This window comes from Orbicella franksi, chromosome 11 (assembly GCF_964199315.1).
Source record: "Orbicella franksi chromosome 11, jaOrbFran1.1, whole genome shotgun sequence".
Classification (NCBI taxonomy): Eukaryota; Metazoa; Cnidaria; class Anthozoa; order Scleractinia; family Merulinidae; genus Orbicella; species Orbicella franksi.
In genome coordinates, this window is record NC_138155.1 from 23,044,502 (window position 1) to 23,064,409 (window position 19,908).

The following is a 19,908-nucleotide window of genomic DNA, read 5'->3' on the forward strand; positions in this document are numbered from 1 at the left end:
AAAAGGAATGACATTTTTGACATTTACTTTGTTTAACGGGTGGCACAGTGGATCTGAACAAGCGTAATACCTCCTTGTTCCTGTCTTGTCATTTCTAAAAAAAAACAAACAAACGTGAAATGGCCAAGTTCTGGGTTACGGCAGAGAAGGTTTCAAGCCTCTTTGCCTTTAGCAATTATTTGTCTATGAGAGACAAACTAAAATCATTTAGATTATAGCGAGACCTGACTCGCTTCCCTCAGTTTGATTGCCGTAGTTTCTTGAACTCTTTTAATAGTTTCCCAAACACGATAGTTCAAGTTTCAAACTATCCATGCGACTCAGTGGAAGTCAGTATAGAACTAAAGAGTCAGTTTAAAGAAAGTCTTAAACTTTTTCAAGGAACTGACTTTAGTTTTGTTCTCTTTGGACTTTTCGTGCACCGTACATGGATGCCTTTCCAGTTGCTCGATCTGTCTTTTGGAGGTTTGAGATGTCTTGTTCAGTTCAATTGATGAATTTAAATTCTCTTCCAAAGCGTTTGCACAACACCTATTATCACAGTCTTCACTCTGACCAGGGATTGTTCTTTCCTCAATGAGCAATGAAGGTCGCAATCGTATTTCCTCAAAGAGGTCCTCAGGAGCTTCGGACGTTTCTATGTCTAAGTCCTCAACTAAAATGTCCCTTAATGTGTATCTCTCCCTACGTTCCATGTTTGAAGGGCCCTCCGCAGTACTTGATGATGGCGCGCTCGTACATGTAGTGGGCCCATTTTCCATTGTCTTATCCGAGCCCTCGTGGTGTAAGGGCCTGGCTTGAGGCACAGAATATCTCGACGCATATTCCACTGCCAAGGTGTTCAAATAATAAAAACGTAATTTAAATAAGAAATTAAAACATATTGTGTGTTTAGTATCTTCAACAAATCACTGAAGGTCTGGGAACGTTCGAAAATGTGTTTGATCATCCTCGGAACACTCCGTAAGGGTTCGTAAATGATCGGAGACCGTCGTTGTAAATTTTGAGTAATTCAGTCTTCAATAAGCTTCAATAATTAGAGGACGTCCACTAAAAATAATCCAAGCACTTGTTTTCCAAAATTTCCCATTTTCAAATTTCCAAAACTGATCTTTTCATACGACAAACACGAGATTAAATCTTTTCAGTTTCTAAACTTGAAATATCAATTTTCTATACGCATTGCCATACAATTCTTTCGATGCAGTTCTAAGAATTTGGCGGTACATCAAGGCAATATCACTTAGCTAATGATTTCCTGTGTTGTCAACACCTGCCTTCTCGGCATTTTATTGATTTGGTAAAACCTCTCCACAACGGCCACCTTGGGGACAGAGGAAAGTGACCATTGTGTAGAGGTAGCCGTTTTGGGGAGGTGGGAGTACAATATGACACTTGTACTTTTTCAAATGGTTTAACATTTTTAAATGCTTATTGTAGCATGTAAATACGTAACATATCAATAAAACAGAAACCAAACAGAAACAGAGACCAACGACGCGCAGTGTACATGGATCACGTTTTGTGACCTTTTCCAATAAAGATGGGCTTTTGTATACACCGCTCGTCAGACGTTAATTAACTGGCCGTTGTGGAGAGATTTTTCTGTCAATCTGGACGCGTTTTATTGGCCGATGCCGTTGTGGCGAGATGGCCGTTGTAGAGAGGTTAGAATAAGAGAAAATGTATGGGCTTTTCGCCAAGACAAAAAAAGTGGCCATTACTTAGAGATGGCCGTTAGTGAAGACTCGACTGTATTCTGTAAACGTAAAAATTAAATATTAAGTTAAATCATCTCACCACTTTCTAACTTTTTCCCCAGGAGATTCTGATATCTAAGAGCATTATCCAAGGGGGTTAAAGCAGAATCAGTGTGTACATTTGTACCAGCAATGTGTCCAAATGGTTCGGCATATATGTTTACCGCGTCATGAGGCTTTTTGGCGTGGTTTGAAGGTTCTTGGAACTCAATCTGATCATCTTTTTGATACACAGCATTTGAAACTAAGCAGATAAAAAGTTTATGATTAATCATGATGACTTTTACTGAAGATACGGGTAGACATCTATGGCCTAGTTCACGCTATCTAGCAGCATAACGACAAAAACATAACGACACAAAGAGGACGTTCTGTTGTTATGTTTGCAGTGTGAACATTAAGACATAACGACATAATAGCAACATAAGGCGGACATGAACATAAAGAAATAAGGAAAAAGAACTGACGTTTCCTTATGTCTTCATGTTGATGTTCACCTCACCGACATAAGTGATCACATCGTTATGTAGTCATGTCGTTAGTATGAATCAAGCGTAACACGGTTTTACATCACTGAGAAACCAGTGACACTCCTACATGCACAATAGCATGGAGAGACCTTTAGTAGTTAATGCCTTAGCTATTATCGTAAGGCTTAAAAAATAAAGCATGGAACTGAAAGAAGTCAGTTATTTCTTTTTGATTTTTTTGTTAAATCTTACCTGATCCCTGAGTTTCATTTACACCTGAAGAATTTCCCCTCTCAACCAATTCATAAACAGAAACATTTTCTTCACTTCCATGGATGGTAGCGTCCTGTATGGGCGTGATTTAATTGTAAGTGAGTAAAGAGTTTGCATCAGGCCAGTGGCCCATATACAGCCGGAGCTTATATTATCCCAGTTTCTGTAATACTGATGAAACGACTACAGCTTGGAGTATATCTACCCCCTCCCCCGCCCTTGGATGGGCTGCTATTCCATCACAAGGTTACCCCCAGCGTTAAATTTGCCAGTACCCATTCATACATCTTGGTGGACGGCAGCGAGAGTGTCCTGCCTAAGAACACATGGCCATTCTCAAATGAGTTTAAACTGCACGAATCATACTTTAATTATTCCGGTTTGCCATAATCACTCGAAATAAAATGTTCCTTTTAAATCAATATGAGTATAACTTCGCACGTAAGAACGCTGAAATTGACTCACCTCACTAAAAGAGTGTACCCTGTCTAAAAGAGAAGTAAACGAAAAACAGTTTGCTATGTACTTTCTAACTTATTAGGGGTAGATGTTTTTCTAGCTTCGCTTTGTGTCCAACTTAAACATATTTTAAGTTTTAAGCCCTGGCCAAACGGACTCGCAAGCAGACAACGTGGAAAACTTGGGTCTACTTGCGAGTCCGTTTGGCCAGGACTTGCGTGCACTTGCGTTGACTTACGCTCACTTTGGTCGAGATCAAATTTGCACGCAAGTCGACGCAGGTCTTTCACGGTTTGGCCACCCAACCCAAGTGAACGCAAGTTGAGAGACGTCCTTATGCCTGTTATTAGCCAATGAAATACAGAATATGTCTGCCTTGACATGTTTTTTTGCGACTTGCTTGTACTAGTCTGTTTGGCCACCCAACGCAAGTCTCTACTTGCCGCAAGTTCAACTTGCGGCTACACAGTCTTACAAGTTTGAAACTGAAAGCAGTCAGGAGTACCGCACGCACACCAGGGTTTCATCCACAGACTTAAACAACCACCTTGTACAGCATAATAACAGTACCACATGAAAGTACTGCTCAATAGCTTTCGTTTGAATGGTCACACATTATAGTTTTATCTTAAGATTAAAATTTATAACCTTTTTGTACAGCATGACAAACAGTACCACATGAAAGTAGGGTCACAATCAGACATCTAAGAGCTAAAACTCCCTGGTATAGCGCAGTTAGTTAACAGTATCACATGACAGTACTTCTCAATAGCTTCAACATGAATTATCTAAAAAGCGTAGAATTCAGCCACAGATTAAAATATACGATCACATTACGTGACCCTTTGGTTTGGATCTAGTCAGAAAAGGCTTAAGGAATCCACAAGAGCTGTCCAAAATAGAAGAGGAACTTCCTCTAGTGTCCTTATAGAACTATTGGCCTTTAGAGTCTAATACTGAACAAAACCGCAGCACCCCTTCTGATGTTTGATCGACTAGCATGAACTAAACGAAATGGCTAGTGTTCCAATCGCGGTCGTTTTATCATACCGTTATCATAGCCGCAATCAAACGTACTCGATCGTTATCTACCTGGCTATTAAGCCATCGTTGTGGCTTCGTTAAAGTTATCATGTTCAAGCAATAGTGATTTTCTCTCGCATAGGAACTAAATCACAATCTCATTTCCGATTTCTTGAATAATATACTGACTCTTCCATTCGATTCTCAAAAATAAGCGGCCTCTGGACCTTTCATGCGGAACGCTCTACAATATATTTGAAAAACAATTAAGGCCCAAGCAAGTTTAATCAGGAAGAAGACCAATAATCAAACGAAAACTGTATCAGATTTTTCTTTCGAAAAAGGGAAATCAGAGAATTAAGTCTATAGCAATTTTATAACTGAATTCAAATCAACCAAACAGTTTCCTTTTGAATATTAGCCCTAGTAAGGAAATGTGAGAGCACAAAGGCAAACCAGAACTTTTTTAGACTTCGGTGAGATTCTAACCAAAGATTTTCGGATTAGATTACCGTTGGTCTCGGCTATTAAATTACAGAGTTGTCAAGGCCAGATTGGAGTAGGTCGTGGGTTATTTCGATGGTTATTCTTAACAAATAAAAACAAAAGACTAGCTAACCTTCTCCGTCCCCGTCTCTGTCAGCTCCAACACGTCTGAAAAGAAATACAATTGTACATGGTTTGTAAAAAGTCTTTAATAGTGTTAAGGAAATGGTTCGTAGTTCTTGGTTTGAAATAGTCTTGGTCAAAAAAAACCCACTCGGAAAAAAAAAATTCGAATACTTACATCAAATGACCCATTCTTCTGGCAAGGAAACACAACAGAAGTGAAACAAGGATGATTAAAATGCCCGCCATGATTCCTGGGATCACAGCCGTCAACATGATCCGGCTCATGGATGGGCTCATCTGAGGAAATGAATTGAATTAAGAATGACATATTTAGTCAATGTACTTAGCCTCGAGCTACACTGAACTACTAAGTTTCGAGGTGTCACACTCAAACAGACGAAACAAACATTACAAATAAACAAAACAAGGCTACAAATCTCAACTGGTGGGAGGCAGAACGGTTAGTTATTCACAATGCGTGATTAAGGCCCAGGTCAAACGTCGAACTTCACATAAGACGAATTAAACTGAGCGAAGTACGTTCGTGATATTAAATTTCGACGTTTGACTCAACAGAGTTTGTCCGACTGAATTTAGATCTAAATTCGAATTAAGTTCGACGTTTCACCAAACGGTCGAGCTTTACTCGTTTGGATCGACTCAAATTGCAATTATAGTTCGTCTCTTGTGATGTTTAAAGTTTGACCTGGGCCTATAACTAACGACTACCAAGAGAACCTCCATTTAGTGGCAGGGTCGAAGGCTTGAAAACTGAAACTTGTATAGCTCTAGATTACAACACCAATACCTTAAACCACTCGTAAAGACACAAACGGTTAAGTCCTGCAAGTCGCACACAAATGTTTATCAATTATATTTGCAAATATAAGCGGCTTTTTGTTATATGATTTTTGAAAATAGCCTACGAGCGCACGAAAACCACTCTCATCCAATCACAGAGCGCGTTTTAAAAATATACTTTTCGTTATAAATATCTATTAATATCTAAGGGTTCTTGCGGTGAGAGAAAAATGCGGCAAGATTTTGTCACGAAAAGGGGAAGGCAATTTCACAGCCCCTGTCGTATATAAAACAGTTAAATGAGCGAAATCAAGACTATAACCTTACCTTATCTATCATGGCTTTTTGGTCTCCATCTCCTAAAGTTTGATTCATTCCAATACTTTCATTTACAAAAACCGAGCTAAATGCTGTTATAGTATTAGTCGAGTGTAGAACAGAGCGCGAAGTCATTCGTGACAACACAGACTGGGTTGAATCCATTTTTCCACGAAATATTGAAAGTTCTTCATCGTTATCAACAGGTGTCGACTGAATACTTGTGTTACCGGTCAGTGGCTGGGAAATTGTATTCGCGGAGAGAGATACAAACAATGATAATCCCTCGTTAGATATTGTCTGAGGTTCTCGGAATAAAGGCGTGGTGGCTACGCGTACAGTTTGTGTCGGCCTAAATGAAGTAGCAACTTGGTTGATAGGTGTGATACTTGTGTGGCTAACACTTGAAGGTAACGTATATGAAGAGGATTTCCATGTCAGCGAGAAGCTGTGAGTTCGTGATGGTTTATATGAAATGGTGGATAAGGTGTAAATTTCTTTGTGCGATGTGCTTGAAATCCAATATGGCGAAGCTAGCATCGTTAAAGACATCGCAGGCAATAACTTTTTCCGATTAAATGGACCTGTGGATCAAACACATTAGAGGTCACGAATAAATTATCCTGCAGGCCACGAATAAATTATCCTGAAGGCCACGAATTAATTATCCTGCTAACAAGACTGACCTGCACAACGGGCACTTTGTCTTGGTAATTGAAACATGCAAAAAGCTGTTCCAAGACAACTTTTAAGAGTCAGGGCTTAATATACTGTGTAACCAATGTACCAATGCTTGTAATCTTTTTAAGAGTAAAACAGCTAAAAAATAGTCCCTTACGAGTAAGAGAACAACTTTAATTACAACTACAAATGGTACGATGAGTAAACATGACGACGAAATAACCCAAATTTACATACACCAGACTTAATCAAGGACCCGGTTCCAAGGCTATCATCTACACCTTTATTGGGGGGAAGGGTGTGGGTTCAAATGAGTTGAAGAGTGTAGTTTCAGGATCATATATAGACCTTCAACTCGCTGGAAGTACCAAGTTTCCTCCGGCCTAGAGGTTCGTTAGTATAAAGGCTAAGTGCCCCACGGTTTCCCATCCAGCAAAAAGCCGGATAGGATACAGATATTTCGAGGAACAGCCTCTGATAATTAAAAGTACATTACGGTATCATTGTCTATGGCAAGGTGCTAATATTCTATCATGTTTTTGTTGGTGAACAGCTCATAGGCCCAGGAAAATAAAATACAAGGAAATATCAACTTACATTTAACGGATCCTCTAAGTTTAAAAATCAAACAAGGCTCTCCATTGGCCGGAAGACAGGTCAAACCAAGTTTTATTACACGGCCGTTCAACAAAGATGAGATGTTCTCATTGTCAACCTAGATAACGAAAACATGAAAAAAAATATTATTTTGATAGAGCAGTGAAACAACTCATATTATTTAGAAAGTAAACTAAGACGTTCAAGGAGCCGTTCAATATAACGAAAAGGACAACAGAAGTGTTTATCAAACTTGGCTTCGTTCACATGCACTACGCCCGAGAAACTTGAAAACGGAGTTTTCACTCCGAAAATGCATCAAATGTTTTCCACCCACACTGCGCCGGAGAAATTTATAAACGCATCAATCACCGGCGGCAGAAAAGCTTGAGAGCACCCTTAAGGGTCAGGGTTAGTGACATGATTATCAAGAAGTCGTGGTTTTCGAGAAACTTCATTTTCAAAATGTTTCTCGTCCACACTAAAATTCAAAGGCGGCTTTTTCAAACTCCTCCGGTTTGAAGAGTGTTTTCGGAAAGCTCCGTTTTCGTGACGGATTAGTGTGGACGGAAGGCCTAACCGTAGAAATAAAGTTGCGTTTTCAAATTTCTCCGGCGTAGTGTAGATGGGTCCATAAGTAATTTTTACGATAACCTTCGTGTAAATGTTAATATCAATATTGCGCTTTGTTTTGAAGAGAAACTATGTTTGAAATTTTTGACGACCCAAATCAATGCTATATAGTTTCTCGAAGCCAATATTTTCCCGTCATATGACAGACAATTAACAAATGTTGTCAAATAAAGAAGTATTGCTATATATATATTACATAATTATGTGCCAAATAGCAATGTCTGCTTTTGCTCTCGCACGGTTTTGGCCTCCAAATGGTATACGATCAAATCTGAAGGCAACCGTGCTGCTAAAATTTGGGTAAATTCCTCCTCTTTATACACTCTAGGTAAAATTAAATCACTTGCCTTTAAGATGGGGCTATCCATACAACTCTGATTTAATCTAAACGTGTTCAGCACGGACATTTTGTCAATGGGACGCCAGGTTCCGCACTCAAGATACATTGAAGTTGATTCATTAATGGTACAGTTTTTGGATGGTAGTACGACAGCTCTTTGATCTCCTTCCTTGAGAACTTCCAATGGGTCGTCGACTTCAGTATCCGAAGAAAATTGAAATCCACAGCCTGCGGGGCATAATATTTTAACAACATAAACCCAGACTAAACTATCAAACACATTTTAAGGTTTAACCTTCAAAAATAATCAAATCTTGTTAGCCACGCGAAAAATGTTTGGCTGACTAGTTCCAAACTTCTAATCTAGCATTTTGCTTGACGATTTTCGTTCATCCAAAATGACGGTGGATTGTTAAGAATTAGCCGGGCTTTGAAAAGCTATTACTTGGTTCTCTTTCTTAAGATGCTCTGATTTCAGTTAAAATGGAAACCATTTAAATTCCTGATAAATTGCTTTATCACTTCCTATACTTTATTCTCAGATTGTAAAGGATGATCAACTGTCTCTATATACAGTAATTAAGCGACAGGTTCTAGCAGAAGACGTATTCATGTTTAGTTATTGGATAAACATTTCGACTGTGCTCGAACCTGGCCTTTACAGTTCCGTTGGTCGTCACCATAGGTGCAGTGATGCAGAAGTCATAACTACTCCGTTTTACCTTGCAATATTGAAGTCATCGGCAATATTTAAAAATATAACTTCCCGGAGGGCTAGTGGTTGATATTAAATTTAATATAATGATACTGCGGGGGAACTCCAGTTGAGTGTTACCGCACGTGAAATACACGACATCAAAACAAGAACTATCGTTCCACTCGAAACTTTGCTACATTATGCAACTTTTTCAGACTTCAGAACACTGTTTCACCTAACGTTCACCTAACTTCCCCCGGGGGTCCCTTAAATGGGCTGTATAGCCGTTTTGGTCATGGCTTTGGGAAGCGGGCCGCACACCCCACTGATTTTTCTTGGACTACCCTCTGGGAAAACAGCATGCAGACAATCAGTATAGTGCGTACATCTCGAAATGCACGTGCGTGACACACTTTGATACATTTCTAAGCCAATTTTTCACTGAAACGTCAACGTGAAATAATCATATTTTGGGTATAAGAACTTAACAACGGTGAAATCTCCATGTTTCGATTTGGATCTAAAGGTGATATCTCTAGTTATTCAGTAACACAGTCGGCTGTGGCGTAAATTAAATAATTCCTCTAAGATACTTACATCAGTTTGTTCTATGAATTGCGCGTTATGCAATCATATGTCAGTGTCAAAACTTTTTTATGTACATATGTAAAACTTTGAATCAAAGTTTAGTCCAAGTTTCAATCTTTCATTCTCCATTACACAAATTCCTGTTATGTTTGATCAAACTGAGAATATATATGGTGTCGTTGCATCAACACCATTGCCACGCACAGTTGTTGATTTCTTAATTCTCGACACCTGTTTACTTAATCCTGTATTGATATTGTAGAAGGAATTAAGATTTTTATCACTTTTAGGAGTTAAAGTAAATTTAATTATTAAGCGGAAACTGTCGGTTAGAAAGCAAACAAAAACCTTAACGCACAAGTTTTAGAGTATATGTCCCATAAACTTTGAAGATGTTTAAATACCTACCTTCACTTTGGCGAAGTTCTCCGTTATCCACACATTGCCACTTTCCATCAAAAAAGCCAAATGTTGAAGCTTCACTTTTACATTCGCAATGAAGTGTGGAACTTGAGTTTATTCCTCTCGGAATCACAGCATTGAAATCTTCGCATTCAAATTCCTTGCTTCCAAAATTCATTCCACCATTAGCTCTAACCCGAAAGCCATCTACTACTCCATTGTTCATAGCCTGAAGGGATGGTCTATTGATCACAATTTTGGCAGAGGATTCTTTACTTCTTTTTACCATTAGCAAAAAGCAAATGGCAAAAAAGGCAGTTTGCATCGTCCTCGATGAAATAGGAAACTAATATCTGGTTTTACTTACTGAAAAAAGTAACCCAGTTTAAGTCAGTAAACAATTAACTTAAACAGGGTTTTTCGTGCATGCGAAGTTTCGAACTCTATAATGCCTTTTCAATAAAATGATCTTGTAACAATTTTACACAAATAGAAAGTTGTGAACACTGGTCATCAAATATCGGACGATATACTTGATAGCATATATTGCCTTTTGTAAGTAATTTCCTTTGCGCCTCTCGTTTGCTCAAGTGGGAACTTTCAGGGGGCATAACGATTTGATCAAGAAATGATCCTGCAAAAATATTCCCCGCCGAGAATAAAATAATTTATTACCAGCGGACAATTAGTTTATTAGCATTTCAAGAATGCACCATTGCTGGTATTCTCCGTTCGATTCGTTTTTGTCAGACATTAAATTACCCTTCGATTCAATTCAATCAATTGAAACGTTATTGTTCGTCACATTCTTTTTAAAGTGTCTTTTCATTCAGAATTAGAAATATTTAATGTTTACATTTCAACAACGTTAAACAATTTACTGATGAACACAGTTAAGACTATTGGCCAATGAAAAGGGTTTTATTTTTGCAGTTTTTTCAAACTTTCGAACAAACAAATGTCGGCCTTCACTTCAATTCAATTGCGTCATTTATTGTTCGTTGCATTTCTTTTCAAGTGTCTTTTTATTCCGAGTAGAAAAATTTCCTGTTTACATTTTTAAAACGCTAAAAGAAGAGTATTGGTCAGCAAAAAATGCCTTATTTTTGTACATTTTTCCACGTTGTTGAACAAACAAACGTCGGCGAACTTTGAAACAGACAAGTATGAGGTTGATATTCGCAGGGCCGGGTTGTTCTAAAGCCGGTTAACGCTAACCCAGGATTAAAAGTTAACCGAAATATTAATTTTTCCTGCATTAAAATGTTTTTCAATGCTTATTTTTCTGTAGCTTGAGATTATACAAACTCAAACTAGAAGAAAAAACAATATAAACAGAAAACCACACCGATAAGTTAGTAAACTGAAATAAAAATTCTCGCCAATCTTGTGTTAGCTAAATCGGGCTTTGGACAACCCGGCCCTGCGAGTCGTTCGCGATTAATTATGGAAAACTTACCCTAAATCAGTTCATTCTATAGGTAACACTTGAATATTTTGGACACAAATATCAACAGTATCCAGGACATTTTTATACAAGTTTAGCTTCGCTGATAATGCCGGAAAGAAAAGGAATTAATCAAATACAGAAATTGTACTAAGTTAGTAATAAATGCAATTATATTTTCCCCGAGGAAAGAATTTTTATATATTTAATGAAGCCCCTAAACTATGTTTGTTGTTCTTCACGTTATTGTAGTCACTGTTTTGGTATACAAAGAAAACCAAAGAATTTCAAGCTTAAACTATGTAAGGAATTTCAAGTCATTAATTTAGTGTGGGGATTCAAAATTGTCCGGGGACTGGGAATTGTTTACTTCAGTCACAACTGAACGCCACATTGTTTATATAGATTGTGCATTGCAAAGATTGATTGACTGTTACAAGTATAATGTTTTCTAAGATTAAGGTTCTTACAGTTCTTGTATATGACAGTTCAAAAGAACTGTCACATACAATTTTATTACAATTATAGCTCGATATATTTAAGTCCAAAAATTACGTACAGCTTACAGCTAAAATTCTCAAGGAAATTCTACATTCAAAATTCAGCTCTTCATAGAGTGCTTGAAATTCACACGCTAGATTTCCAAGGAAAATAAACCACATTACTGAAATATAGAAAGAGTGGATAAAAACACAAACGTGACGTCATTTCCGGATCTCGAAGCCTTACCATGACGTCATTTCCGACCACCAAATTAAAGCTTTTTTTTAAAGCAAAGCAGTATACATTCACTCGCTCCTCTAAGGGAGCAGATAATTTTAATTTCAAAAAAAGTAACAAAGATAAAACAGAGTGACTTTATTTTCTTGTGAACGCCCTTCGAGGAGTTTCAGTAGTTGTCTTTCTGAGTGGCTGATAAACTGACCGTGTTGGTTTCTGAAGGGGCTGGTAACCACTCAGTTCTGTTACGCCCTCCATGGGCGTACAACCGTTCGTCGGAGCCGGTGTGCCCTCAAGGGCCTGGTACCCAGCATTAGGGCCCTCCAAGGAGTGGTATAAAGGGCCGTTTGTTTTGGGATCCTCGTGTGGTCTGCTTTTTTCATCTTTTAAAGGTAGGTCAGTTGTGTAACTATAACAATACTCATCGTTGTTGTCTAAGGTATCACTACTGCCGGCAGCGTCTGTGAATCTCTTAAGATTCGCGTCTTCGTAAACAGCTTCCTTTTTCCGCCCTTTTGAAGGCGAACCAATCGCTGCGCGCTCCTCTTTCAACACAGGCTCGTCATAATCGGAATCAGATCGGAAGCGCTCGGACGACTGCTCGTTCTGACCGGACAATGCTCGGTCCATAATCGTGCCCATTCCGTAGGGTCCTTCCAACACCTGATATAAAGGCGTATCAGGCGGTCGAGAAATGGTGTCCGTGACGTCTGAAATTTTACGAGAATCTACCAGAAAATAAACGAGGAAAGATTTAGACTCACTTGCACGACAAGAAAGAAACAAAGTGAGGCACAGCAAATACGACAGTGGATTTGCTAGTCTTTGTATTCTCTCGTGGGTCGAGAGGCAGAAAACCTGAGAACAAATGGCAGTGGGAAAGCTGGAGACAAGAAAACTCCAGTGCCCTCATCTCCAATGCCCTCGCGCTACTTTTTTCCCGCGCTCTTGGCGTTATCGACCATAGCTCATTGCGCCGTTACCCAGTATCAACCGCATGGCTACGAATTATAAAAGCGTTATTTACCTGTGGTAATAACTTGGTTATTACATCCGTTAATTGCAGCCGCCTCCACAGAACCCAGAATGGGATTTCTTGAATCTTTTCTTGGTTGGCGCTCTAACCAAATAATCTCTTCCGAGCTAATAGTATCGCTTGGAACTGGGAATAGCGAAAGAGAGAGAAACTTAAAAGTCTAAGAGCTAATTGAAACGTAAGATAATGGTGGAACATCCTCTGAGATGTCTGTCCCAAGCTTTCCCATTTCTTTACTATCCTATTCCGTTTTGTTGTGCAATTTCCTCGTTTCGTGTTTTTTTACTCTGGCACGAAGTTATCTGGAAATATCTTTCGTTTTTGACTCATTTTCATCTGCTGGAGTACTCTTCACTAGTATCCCTTATGAGTCTAGCTATTTTTAATTACCTTCCAAGTTAGTTAAATCCAGTCTGCTTATCAAATCGATGTAAATTAAATGCTATGAAAATAGAAATTTAACCAAACCACACCTTGAGGCAGAGTTGGCCATTTTTGGTGATTTAAGCTTCCCCTAGAGTTAAAAATAATGTTATTTAAGTACAAATTAGTAAATCATTCTTTGCTTCCTTGAAATTTTAGATTGTGGAGGGGTACCAAGGGGGGGTGACAGCCAGTTCGCTAAGGTTCCCCTTTACTTCAGACCAACATAAACGTATATGATTTTCCACACCCCATTTAGACCCAACATTTTAAATACCGTTGTGGTACGCTGTCGGATAATTTATTTCAGCTTTATAGTGCAGCAAGCACTAAGATGAATGGTAAGGCAAACCGTTGTTGTACATGTGAGCCCTAAAATATTGTAAGGTTACCTTTTTTGGTTAGGAAAAAGGAATCCTACATTAACAGGAACTATCTTTTTTGCTACAAGTCTTACATCTATCCTTAAAGGATACACGTAAGATAAAAGAGAAATGAACTTTAGAAAGCTTTAGTGTCTTGGAGTCTCGGTCGGCAACCCAGAACAGCTTCAAAGGCTTCAAGTTGTAAATGCTAAAATGAGTTCTGTACAAGCAGGAAAGCGCACCAAAAACAAGAACACAAACTTTTGGTTTCTGTCCGCGGTTCATAAACACCTGTGTTAAATCTCCTCTCCACGCACCCACTGAGAAACAAACTTGACAGTTTGACTTCAGTTCTTGTATTGAGCGTTTAATTTTTGATAAGAGCTCTAGAGAGGACAAAATGTTCAGACTGCTTGTCAACGTATTCAAAGAGTGTCTTTTGAAATGATTTCTTTTCAGCTCCAGTATTACCTTAGGAATTAGGTGAGTTTGGAGCGAGAAGTAGAAGCAGGCTACACTGTCTGATAAGCGAGGAAGAAGGAAAGAAGTGCCACAATTAGTTAAGAATGCGATTAGACAATGTGGTGCTTGTTTCTGATCAGAAGAGGGAACATTTAGTGGCTGCAGGAAATAAACAAAGTTACGGTCACAGACTTTGCGCAAACTCATAAATATGAGGGCTAAAATGACTAAAATGCTCTTATTAGACAAGACAAGCTCAACATGTTATTCTCTCAAGTGTACTTGTCATACATTTCGGACACCCACCTTAATTGAAGTTTAATTTATGGTACTGGGAAAATGTTTTTCGAATGATCACGTTTATTTTTTTGGTTTGTTTTAATTTGTTTGTTTGTTTGTTTGTTTTTTAAAAGCTACCTGGAACATTATTCTACACATTATATAAAGTACAATTTTCTTTAATCTTATCAGATCAGCTGATCGTATTAAGATAGGGTTCTTTACAGATACAAATTCAGGCATAACCAAAAACAAAAGTTACAAAACAATAATAATTAAAAAAAAAAAAACTTACGAGCGCTTTCTTCTCCAAAAGCAAAATAACACAACCCCCACGACACAGATAAAAGCAACAACTCCCGCAATTATGGCTGACAACATCAGAACGTTCAGTCTACTTGCCTCTGCCTCACTTGAATCAATATCCTGGAAATTGGACCACAAAAATCACTGTACTGCAGACTACTTATCTCGTACTCATACCTCACTCGGTTTGAAGCTGCTTGCATGGCCGTGGGAGAACTGTGTTCGAGATTAGCAGGTTACAGTGCGGATAGTAGTACGGTTATAAAAGGAAGGCTTAATCTCGGGCGGTGGGAGAGGGGGCGCAACCCTGCAACCTCCCCCTAGATCCGCCCTGAAGAGGATATACTGGGGGTGGGGAATGAGGGTGCCTTGGCGAAGGATAATTTCACACGTGGCCATATGGAATCTTCAAATGGGTGAGAAATGACGCGTTTTTAAAGGGGCTCAGTCACGGTATTTTGAGTTATTTTGGCCACATACAAAATTACCTTTAAATGGTAGGAAACCTGAAAATAACAGTTTAATAAGATAGAAAAACACCAAAGAGATTATGATAAACCATAAAGGAACAAGGATGGCTAAGGATGGAGAAGATTGACACGGATTACAAACGACGAATTTGAAAAATTGAGGCTAAACTTTTCAATATGCGCAAACCGTGACTGAGCTCCTTTAACAGATAGCTATCACCTAAAATCTGCAAATTTTACTGATAGCTGGGAAAGAGGATGAGATTTTATGTGATTATTGTGAATCGCGGAAAATTAAACTGACGACTGATATTCCAGCACCCCCATCAAAGACCCTCTGTTATTATTGCATAAATTCAGTAAGGAAACATTTTCCGATGAAAGTTTCCAGCCTGGATTTAAAGAGAATAATTCTTATTTAATTACGCACCTGTCTAGTTACGTTGTTGGTCCTCTTTGTCGTCTGGGGAATACTAGTTTTTTCTAAAAAAAAAACCAGAAAATTTCAATTCCTTGTCGAAGCTCTCAAAGTTCCGCATTGTTGTTGATTATAATTTAACGCGCGCATTAGAAACATGGCGGAAACTTTTTAGCGACTAACTTCATCAAGACATAAACAGTAATTACAAATAATCACGAAACATACCTAGCTTTATTGCATTTTCAATTCCAGCGACGATACAATTTGAATGAACATTGACGCATTGACCACGCATACTTTTTTTTCTTAATTCGATCTTTTTGGACTTTGCATGGTAAAGGACAACCAGGAAAAATTTCAGAAAATTGCCATATCAACATAATATCAAAAGGAATTACTTTGAATATCTTGTAGAGATTGGCTGCATTTCACTAGCGCTGGAAAAGAGTCAACCTTTATCATGCGCAAGAAGAAGGCAACCTGCGCCAAGCGCGTGAAAACATAGAAACTATCTCAGGGGTGTTATAAGTCGCGAAAGCCAACACTCGTACGATCAGTTACAGCTTAAAGTTCATTAGCTACAGTGAATTATTATAAAACTACTTTTATGGAGTAAATACCAAACATACCTTTTGTTCCAGTCGTCGTTTTTCCTTCTTCAGCAGAAGTTGAGTACAAAACGGTCGCAGCCGTTGTCTGACGGGCGGTCGTAGTTGAATAAAAAATGGTGGCAGCCGTTGTCTGGCACGCAGTCGTTGGCTGGCGCGCAGTCGTTGTCTGGCGCGCAGTCGTCTTTTTTGAAAGTGTCGCAGTTGTTGGCAATGGTACAGGAGGTGACGAACAGCATTTGCACACACACGTTTTTCGGCAGTTCTTTACCAGATCAGCGGTGGTGGCTGGTCTCCAACAGTTTCCAAGTTGCATTTGACAATACTGGTCGTTATAAATGTTGACACACGCTGTGAAGAAGTTACAGTCATAACTTTTTAAAAAGAACTACATCGCTGATTGCGCATCTTGAAGAAGTCCTCTTCGGCTTATAATTCCTCGACTATTCACAGACTCCCTATTTTCAACGCGAGCGAAAGAAAAAGCAAGCGCGAGCGCGAAGAACAAGGGGACGGCGTTCAACGATCGAATAAAAATACGAGAAAATAGCGGGCTGTGAAAAGTCCATATAATTCTTCGTTGGTTTTATTCTACCTTGAAAAAAGCTTAACTAAAGTTGCACTCAGTGCAGGCCGCTGGCCTAAGGGCACTGCCGGACCTTACCCCGTTTCCATGGCATTAAGTGAAAAGGAGCGTGGCTACTCCCCGGCCGTGCAGAACGGAATGCTAATACATCACAGTTTAGCCTCCATGATTTTGGGAAGTTTCCATCACAGATCGCTGGTTCCAATTTTTTTACCAGAGACACTGTGAGATCCAAATGTCTTACAACAGACCGCAGTGACTCCAACGAGGGCTAGAACCCAGACCAATCAATCTGCCGCCGTAGTTAGTAGCACGAACTATAAAGCCATTGCTATTTCTGTCAGGTTTTTTCGATTTGAAGAAGACTTATTATATATTGTTAACACTCGATACCGCAACAAAGTGTTGCAGACTGGGCCGTGGGTATAAAACATCAGTGTATAGACTGCAAGTGCGATACACATAAGCATATAGTACAATAGTTCGCAGCTTTGCACAAACCCTCGTGAATGAATCAATTTTTATAGATGGTCGACGAGAACTAAGGCAATGATTTTCCAGGGAACGTTTTGGGGAGAAGCATACACTTAATAGTGCGTAGCTTTGCACAAACCCTTTGCGAATGAATCAAATTTTATAGATGGTCGACGAGAACAAAGGCAATGACTTTCCAGGGAACGTTTTGGGGAGCAAAGCAACTAGCCTTTAAGTTTTCGCTGTAGAAAGTACGCATGGTCTCCGTATGTTATGAATCAGAAAGCTTATGGAAGTTAATACTGAAATTAAAGCTACAGTAACAACAACAACAACAGGTACAAGAGTAACTCACTCACCAGGAACTCCCAAACACACTTGACAGCTTTTAGGACAATTTTGAAGCATCCATAATGGATTTCTTGTACACTCGCCCTTGTTTGCCTAATCAGAACATTTATTGTGTTTGTCAACACATGCACCTGAAAAGCAGTACGTGTTGCAATCTCATATAAGCAACGATCTCTACCCTTGCCCTTAAAGGGCCCTAGTCAGCAACACCTATGTTTTTGTTTGCGTGCGAAAGTTTGGCTATTATATTTTATTCACAGTATGTCGATCAAAATGAAGGAAATCACTGTGAAACTACTTAAGATAATTAAATATACTTTCAGGAACACAACTTGCAGTAAAGCATGAGACTTCGCTTCACCATGCAATGTCAGTAATTTCGATGGGACCGAAAATGGCGAAGGTTCACTAAGGTCCTTTAACCTATGAATACACGAGGGCACTATGAGCGTGGGGCTTATCCGACCGTAACCAGTCGTGATTTATTTGTTTTACCCCCTGCCACACCCATCTTGCAAGCACAGTGAACAAACCAAGCCAGTGAATCTGTTTGAGCAACTTTGATGAAGAAACGATAGCATATGAGAGCTCAAGGAAAGTCCCCAGGGTGGGAGGAAGGCTACAGAAACAACTGAAACGATCGAACCAACAAAACGAAGTGGTCGCATTATAACCCAAATGTCAGTCAACAGCTAGCCAGGCGCAGCGTGGAGGCCTGGGGCTAAGATTTAACCTCGTTTCCAGGGTCCTCTCTCTATGACCCTGAGAACGGGGTGGATTAAGTTATTCCGTTATTCCCTGGGAATATGAACTTTGATTTATTTGATTTTCGGGTGAGGGGAGATCGAGATTAAACGGACATCCTGCACGCGTAAATCCAGTCATTACACTCTGGCATTCAAGCTTCTCTCGCCCAAAAACACATGAATAGTGACTGCGAAAGAGCCCTTATAGTAAAGATGATAATGTCCCTGATATGTTGTTTTAACAATTGCGCGCGGAAAATACGCGGGAATAATTATAGCTGGGAAAACTTTTGATCTCAATGAGTATCTATGCCCGAGGCAAAGCATTTAAAATGTACAGAAAAAGTAAGAATCTAACTGAAAAGTTGACTGCACGTTTAAAAGAAGAAACAATATTTATTAGTTTTGCGCAATAACTTGAGTTTTACTTTTGTGGCTCATTACCAATCATACAGTTCCTCATTAGAAACGTTTTCCGCGAGAGTTCATCCGTTTTAATATGAATTTTACAAGCTTTTAAATAAGAGTTCTAAATCCATTGAAAATAAAACGCATTGGGATAACTTGTACTGTCAAGTCAAGCACAACATTGTACGTATTTGATTACAAAAATTGAGCAATCAAATTTGAAAGTAAACAAATAAAGAAAATGAAAGAAATAAAATACCAGCTGTCTTATGGTTGCATGGCAGGCATGTCTTTAAATTAGCTTTCCGGGAAAGCAAAATCTGTTATTATAAAACCAGATCTTATTAGCTAACGACGGGTCCCTGAAGCCGGCTGGGGCTAGCAGAAGGTGGGGAGTGAAACGTAATAGGGTAACGCAATGTCTTTATTGAGGAAGCATTGTGCAAGAATGGTTTAATAAAGGCATTGCAACACGCCACAAAAATGCCAAAATCAGAAAAATAGGACCACATTGAGGGATACAGTGCGTTATAGCAATTTCGCAGAGAGCACTGCCCGGAACACTGTCATTTAGAAATTGCCATCAATGAAAGCTATAATTACTCAGTGATTACTTAGAGATAAGTAAGTCAATACTCTACGAGAACACAAGTGTATGTGAAGGGCCTTGAAAGGCTTTCAATATCTTTAACTTCCCTTTTAAAATAGTAAACATACTCACGCATAAGTGTGTCTAACCTGCAATGAAGAAGTTGTCTGGGCGTAACACTCCAGCAAAAATGAAGATCAATGTAATCGCGTTGATAATCGTCCGCTTTAAAATCATTTGGATGGTTCAATGTGATTTTCTGCCACAACTCACAACTGTCCAAGACCACGGCCAGGACTAAGTCGTTTTCTGTCATCGAATGCTGTGCAAAAATCTAAGAGAGTGGGAATCGAACGCCAACTTTAAAACCATTTCCTCACCGTCATACCGCAAAGAATTGAGGCCCAGAAATTACGAAAGATCGGCCAGTCTTTAGATTTGCACCTTTTCCTGTGACGTTGTCTACAAAGAATTATTTCTCTTTTCTTCTCGAGAAGTAAGCTAAGGCATGTTTAAGGCATGCTGATAAACCCGAACTATTCCTGTCATTTTGCCCCTCTAAG

General features: G+C 39.1%; 2 protein-coding genes across 2 annotated transcripts; both read right to left on the reverse strand.

The window, feature by feature from the left end:
- Positions 1-327: 327 nt before the first annotated feature.
- On the reverse strand, positions 328-6,400 carry LOC145502602 (uncharacterized). The gene is made up of 7 exons (XM_081481929.1): positions 5,726-6,400; positions 4,773-4,894; positions 4,605-4,639; positions 2,969-2,991; positions 2,483-2,576; positions 1,801-2,004; positions 328-829 (listed from the first exon to the last, which is right to left on the reverse strand). The coding sequence occupies exons 1-7, from the start codon at positions 6,266-6,268 to the stop codon at positions 342-344; spliced, it is 1,509 nt and encodes a 502-aa protein (XP_081338055.1). The 5' UTR covers positions 6,269-6,400; the 3' UTR covers positions 328-341.
- Positions 6,401-8,557: 2,157 nt separating this feature from the next.
- Positions 8,558-19,561, reverse strand: LOC145502603 (uncharacterized). Its single transcript, XM_081481930.1, has 8 exons — positions 19,495-19,561; positions 17,611-17,733; positions 16,213-16,542; positions 15,593-15,645; positions 14,682-14,812; positions 13,331-13,371; positions 12,849-12,983; positions 8,558-12,549 (listed from the first exon to the last, which is right to left on the reverse strand). Exons 2-8 carry the CDS (start codon positions 17,657-17,659, stop codon positions 11,960-11,962), a joined length of 1,329 nt encoding a protein of 442 aa, XP_081338056.1. The 5' UTR covers positions 17,660-17,733; positions 19,495-19,561; the 3' UTR covers positions 8,558-11,959.
- Positions 19,562-19,908: the final 347 nt, after the last annotated feature.

Excerpts from the sequence above, each read along its gene's own strand:
- LOC145502602 (XM_081481929.1), bottom strand. The coding sequence starts at position 6,268 with ATGTCTTTAACGATGCTAGCTTCGCCATATTGGATTTCAAGCACATCG. Across the intron at positions 2,577-2,968 it reads GGGTACACTCTTTTAGTGAG|GACGCTACCATCCATGGAAG; the intron begins GTGAGTCAATTT and ends ACGCCCATACAG. Across the intron at positions 830-1,800 it reads GGGGAAAAAGTTAGAAAGTG|TGGAATATGCGTCGAGATAT; the intron begins GTGAGATGATTT and ends ACACCTTGGCAG.
- LOC145502603 (XM_081481930.1), bottom strand. The coding sequence starts at position 17,659 with ATGCTTCAAAATTGTCCTAAAAGCTGTCAAGTGTGTTTGGGAGTTCCT. Across the intron at positions 14,813-15,592 it reads CCAACAACGTAACTAGACAG|GATATTGATTCAAGTGAGGC; the intron begins GTGCGTAATTAA and ends TCCAATTTCCAG. Across the intron at positions 12,550-12,848 it reads TAACCAAGTTATTACCACAG|ATTCTCGTAAAATTTCAGAC; the intron begins GTAAATAACGCT and ends ATTTTCTGGTAG.